The 6337-nt window shown below is 37.3% G+C and overlaps 1 protein-coding gene across 1 annotated transcript; it reads right to left on the reverse strand.

The window, feature by feature from the left end:
- Positions 1–5308: 5308 nt before the first annotated feature.
- Positions 5309–6130, reverse strand: LOC123932174 (olfactory receptor-like protein OLF4). Its single transcript, XM_045989933.1, has 2 exons — positions 5776–6130; positions 5309–5490 (listed from the first exon to the last, which is right to left on the reverse strand). The coding sequence occupies exons 1-2, from the start codon at positions 6128–6130 to the stop codon at positions 5309–5311; spliced, it is 537 nt and encodes a 178-aa protein (XP_045845889.1).
- Positions 6131–6337: the final 207 nt, after the last annotated feature.

Consider the following 6337-nt stretch of genomic DNA (forward strand, 5'->3'; position numbering starts at 1 on the left):
TTCTTGGTTTGCCCCTTCCTTCCTTATTTCCTTCCTTCCTTCCTCCCTTCCTTTTATTTGATCATTTATTTTGTTTCTTAAATTCCATACATGAGTGAAATCATATTGTTTATAGTGACAGGGTTCTTGTCTCAAGGTTCTATAGTCCCCTGCATGAGACTAGTTATATCACCCATTACCTGTCTCTCCCTACGTAGCTTTGCCTGTCCCTTACACATTTCTCCCCCTGGAATAGTATCTCTAACTGCCATTAGGGAATGGAAAGATGACCTTTCTGGCTGCCTCCTGCTGAAATAGGGCAGTGGGCTATGGCAGTTATAATCTATTCAGGATTTGGTCCAGGGGCCAGCAGTATGGTTGCAGGGAGGTCATGATGGACAGCAAACGGTGCATGCACTTTATGTCACATGCAAAAGAATGAGCATAAAACAAGCATTAGGCCCCAAATTGATCATATCTCTTAGGTAAACTCCCCAGTTACCAATTCTGTGAAATAGACGAGTAGATTTCTTGATCTTATTTAATTGATCACTAATGTCCCCTATGAGTTGGGACACCTTGCAGGAGTTATCTGTAATGCTAAAATAACACATGTGAGGAAATTCATCACACCCTAAATGGTGTGGCAATAGTAGATAGTCAATAGTAGCTCAGTTTTTGAGAAGTCCCTCTCTGAATTCACTTAGTTCTTGATTGAGTGCATCTAGTGCCTGGGAAGTATTGTTTAAAGTCCTGCTGAGCAGGCATACTATTTTGTTTATTTCATATTGCAGTCCTAACTTAAGTCCCAGGAGGACCATCATGAGCTTGGAGTCTCCTTTCACCAGGAGGGCTGTTGTGTTATTGGTTAAAGCCTTGTTTGTAACTGTACATCAGTAGAGGTGGCTTCTAGGCTAAATGTGACCAAGGGATGAAACAATTAAGAAACTCTTTTTGTTTGAGGTCCAGCCTTAACAATGTCCTAATTACAGGAAATCACTGGGAACTGGGAGAAGACTTGTCTCAAGAACTAAGGACATCCCAATGTGTATCATCAAATTCAATCATAAAGTAGGGTCATTCATTACCTTTACAAGTCCATAGTTAACCTCATGGAGTGGAATATTCTCTGGATTTTAAGGGGTGACTTTGTCATCCCAGTCACACAGAATTGGTCAAGGTGCTACTTGAATTATACAATTGTTGTGAAATCAATCCCATTTTCTAGTTGTCTAAATAATCATATGTCTTTGGGTTCTATTATTATCCTCACAGAATAACAAGCAAGAAGATTGACTTTCCATTAGCTATTGTGGCAATTTCTCTGAAATTTCCCTCCAGTTATCTAGCTTAGACAAGCAACATTCAAAGACAATCACTTAGGATTTAATATCCACAAAGGTGGGTTATTGAAACATAATTTATTTCTATAATAACCCTCGTTTTATCTTTATTTATTTAATTTATGTTTTTAAAGATTTTTATTTATTAATTTTGAGAACATGAGAGTGAGAGAGAGAGAGAGAGAGAGAGAGAGCATGAGCAGAGGGGAGTCACGGAGGGAGAAGCAGACTTCCTGCTGAGCAGGGAGCCAGATTTGGTACTCGATGCCAGGATCCTGAGATCATGTCCTGAGCCGAGGGCAGACACTTAACCCATTGATCCAACCAATAACCTTCATTGGGTCCCCAATAACCCTCATTTTTATTCAGACATCACCAAATCAGGACTAATTTGCAAAACAAGTCCAGTTTTAATAGATTTCTCTTAATTATTTACATAAGCTCAGCTAGAATAATGATTGATCATATGGATCTTTAAAAATTTGCTTTGCTGGAACTTTTTATAAGGAATCTATGGTTTGAACTTTTAGTTGTTTTCCAGGCTAGAAGCCATGCCAAGTGCTTGCCATCAGACATGTCTGCATTACCTGTAGATTTGGGCAGGTGAATTTCTCTTCATGAGGTCCCAAAGTATCTGCAGTTTCCTGCACCTGCCAGGAAGTGACATACTTTACTCACCTGCTGAGACTGCTGGGAATTCTGTAAGCAGGTGTCAGGCCAACAGTTCCCAGGAGGTTTATGAATTCTCACTTCATAAACTCAATCTCTGTTCCTTAAAACTGTCTGGTCATAGCTGTGTATATGCATGTCTCTCTCAAATAGGACATTCCAGTCAAAGCCTTGGTAAAATAGCCAGTGTTTCCAATGATATCCTGTTACAAGGAGAACAGATTCTTATTGAACATATGCAAACGATTATAAATTTCATGGAGGAAAGAATATTCACTGAGACCTTTTGAATTTCAGAGGATGCAGATGGAGAGAGAAAGTTAAATGTTGTTTGTTCACAAATTCATACTTTATCGTGTTTCTGTAAGTTATAGATACCTTAAAAGAAAGTTTTCTTATTCTGGAAGAGTAAATATTTAGAGAACCAGCAATGTTTTGAACAAGTCACAGTACTGTAATCATCTCTCCCAGTTTACTTATTCCAATGTTCAGTCAGAATGCAGCTTTTAGCTACTTCTGGAAATTTTTACCCATGTTAGTTTTAGGATTTTAAAGATATCAAGAATCTGTATTTGACCTAAAAGTCCATTTTATGAATCTCCTTGATGATGAAACATGTTTTACAAAAAGATAAGAACAATTATGAATGACAAAAACACTCAGAAATGGACATGATTAAATATCTGGTGAGAGGTTACAATATAATTGGCAACAAAATCTCCTTATTTCAGAGACACATAATGTTTTAATTATTAGAATATTAAGAGATGATCTTATATCAAAACATGTTAAAATTTTTGTGAAAGTTTTTAAGGAATTATGTACCATTTTTAGAATAGTTATAGCAGTTATCCAGACAACATAAACCTTTGGTTTATTATTTGTTTTAACAGTGCTTCCAGAGTAATTTAACATACCAAAGGAAAATGCCTAGTTGGTCAAAAAGACTTCATTTATGATTTAATTCTTGGAAAGTTTGTTAAAAAAAACTTAGAAAGTTACAAAGCACATGCCTAAATAGGGTTACAGATCATCACAAAACTCAAAACTTAATTATGTATTTGACCAGGATGGCAATTAGAGGTCTCAGAGGCAAATATGTAGGGTCATATAGTTGTTAGTATAATACTGAGAAGTTTTAATGAAGTAATCAAGGCCCTTAAAAGACAAAATATAGAAACTGGTTTTCCTGAGTAGATTCAAAAACAAAAAAAAGAAGAAAACAACTTTATTTACATTTTGTCATCAAGAGCAGACAAATTAGAGGGGGAGATGAACCATGAGAGACTATGGACTTTGAAAAACAATCTGAGGGTTTTGGAGGGGTGCGGGATGGGAGGTTGTGTGGCCCTGGTAGTTGGTATTATGGAGGGCACCTATTGCATGGACCACTGGGTGTGGTACATAAACAATGAATTCAGGTACACTGAAAAGAAATTAGAAAAATAAATTTAAAAAAAAATTTAAAAAAGAGTAGACAATCAATTTGAGAAAACTTTGTCTTTTGTAACTGAAAGAATTTCCATCTTATACCAGTGTGTCTTTAAAATGCCTTTATTTTTATCTTAGCTTGTCCTTAATACCATATAATTCCTTTTCAAAGATTTCCCTTCACAAACATTCTACAACTTTTCTTTGCATTCAGATTTTGTCCCAAGCCATTTCCCTCCAAACAACCAGTTTTATTTAGGACAAAGTTACCTTATTTTACATCTAACAATTATGCATTCTCATTCCTTGTGTCTTTCTTACATCTATGCTACTTTCCAAATACAGAGTTCCTTCCCTTATTCCCATCAGTCTTAATTACGTTTAGCAGAATTGTAACTCTTAGGAAACTTGGGCTCCAGTAAAAGCTAAGTAGTAAGCAATTGTAAAGTGTTACACCAGAATTCTGTAGGTGGCATATATGTGAATGAGTTCAACACAAAGCATGCTTACCAACAGACCCAACTATTTTTCAGTTTCTTTGCAATAAGAAGCAAAAGCAGAAAATTATGTCCAGTAATCAATGCTTTAGCAGTTTACTTTATCTATAGAAGACCTGAAATTTAATGAATTTAATCCCAATTTATCATCCAAACAAAATTTTAAAGTTTCAGATTACTAAAGACTTTTTTTAAAATTTAATTTTATTTTCTCAGTGTTCTAAGATTCACTGTTTATGCACCACACCCAGTGCTCTATGCAATACATGCCTTCTTAATATCAGGTTCACCCATCCCCGCACCCCATAACCCTCCAAAGCCATCAGTTTGTTTCTCAGGGTCCACAGTCTCTCATGGTTCATTTCCCCCTCTGATCTTCCCCAATTCACTTTTCCTTTTCCTCTCCTAATGTCCTCCATGTTATTCCTTATGGTTCACAAGTAAGTGAAACCATATGATAACTGACTTTCTCTTCTTGACTTATTTCACTCAGCAAAATCTCCTCCAGTTCTGTCTATGTTGATACAAAAATTGGGTATTCATCATTTCTGATGGCTGCATAATATTCTATTGTATATATGTACCATATTTTCTTTATCCATTCATCTTTTGAAGGGTATCTTGGCTTTTTCCACAGTTTGGTGATTGTAGCCATTGCTGCTATGAACATTGGGGTTTTTGATAAGTCCGTCTAAGGGCTTATCCATCTCATTCATTCTTTTTAAAATTTTTTTAGTTTATTTTTTAAAATTTCTTTTCAGTGGTCTTTTAGAGAAATCAACTTCAAGTTTCAAGTTTCATTGATCTGTTCTACTGTTCCTCTGGTTTCTATTTCATTTATTTCTGCTCTAAACTTTCTTTTTAATAAAGATTTTATTTATTTATTTATTTATTTGAGAGAGAGGGACAAAGAGCATGATAGAGAGAGCATGAACAGGGAGAGGGGCATAGAAAGAGGGAGAAGGAGACTCCCTGCTGAGCAGGGAGTCCAGTGCCAATCTCAGTTCCCGGGCCCTGATATCATGACCTTAGTCACCCTGGTGCCCCTGCTCTAATCATTAATATTTGTCTCCTCCTGCTCCGTTTAGGCTTTATTTACTGTTCTTTCTCTAGGTCCTTTATGTGTATGTTTGACTTGTGTATTTGAATCTTTTCTCATTCTTCAAGAAAGGCTTTTATTGACATGTACTTCCCTCTTAGGACCTCCTTTGCTGTATTCCAAAGATTTTGAACAGTTGTGTTTTCATTTTTTATTAGTATTTTGTTTAATTATCATATCATATGTGGGACAAGACACAAACACATTTATTCATACAGAACACATAGCTTTGAGCCCTGCAATCAAGGGCACTTCTTCACCACTAGGACAATTGTGCTTTTTATAGTTGCTCACTTAAAGAATCTTATCAGAGCTCCTTTTATGTCCTTGTTCCTCAGGCTGTAGATGAAGGGGTTCAGCATGGGTGTGACCACGGTGTACATTACTGAGGCTACTGCACTTGAGTGGGAGCTCTGGGTAGCTGCAGAGCTAAGGTACACTCCCAGGACTGTGCAATAAAATAAGGAGACAACTGAGAGGTGAGATGCACAGGTGGAAAATATTTTATACTTTCCCTGAGCTGATTTGATTCTATATATGGAGGAAATAATCTTAGAGTAGGAGTAAAGGATCCCAGCAAGGGGACCCCCAGCCAGCAGCACAGTTGAAACATATAGCACTGTGTCATTAACAAAGGTATCAGAACAGGCAAGTTGGATCATCTGATGGAGTTCACAGAAAAAGTGGGGAATTTCCACTTCTGAACAGAAGGACAGCCACAACACCATTAAGCTTTGTAACAAGGAATTCAGTAGACTCATGATCCAGGATATCAGAACCAGCAGTCCACATAGGTGGGGGTTCATGATGACTGTGTACTGCAGGGGGTGACAGATGGCCACAAACCTGTCATAGGCCATCACAGCCAGGAGAAAGTCATCACAACCTGCAAAGAGTGTGGAAAAACAGATCTGGCTGATGCATCCTGCATAGGTTATAACTTTGCTCTGTGTCTGTATATTCACCAGCATCTTTGGGATGATGGTACAGATGACACAGATGTCTAGAAAGGACAGGTTGACCAGGAAGAAGTACATGGGGGTGTGGAGGTGGGAATCAGAGCTGACAGCAAGTGTGATGAGCAGGTTTCCAAATACAGTGATCAGGTACATGGAGAGGAAAAGCCCAAATATGAGGGGCTGCAGTTCTGGATCATTTGATAATCCCAGAAGAAGAAATCCTGAAATTTGGGTATCATTGCCTGGTCCCATGTGGTTGTTCTGATGATTAGAAATTAGGAAAAAATGATTAATTTCAATACAAGTGGGTATTCATAACATGGCAGAAATGTTATAATTACAATGAATTGTGGGGGAACA

The sequence above is a fragment of the Meles meles genome, chromosome 20 (assembly GCF_922984935.1).
Source record: "Meles meles chromosome 20, mMelMel3.1 paternal haplotype, whole genome shotgun sequence".
NCBI lineage: Eukaryota > Metazoa > Chordata > Mammalia > Carnivora > Mustelidae > Meles > Meles meles.

Coding starts and splice junctions, on each gene's coding strand:
- LOC123932174 (XM_045989933.1), bottom strand. CDS start 6,130: ATGTACCTGATCACTGTATTTGGAAACCTGCTCATCACACTTGCTGTC. Junction 5,491..5,775: donor TCTGATATCCTGGATCATGA/GTCTACTGAATT, acceptor CTCACCTCTCAG/TTGTCTCCTTATTTTATTGC.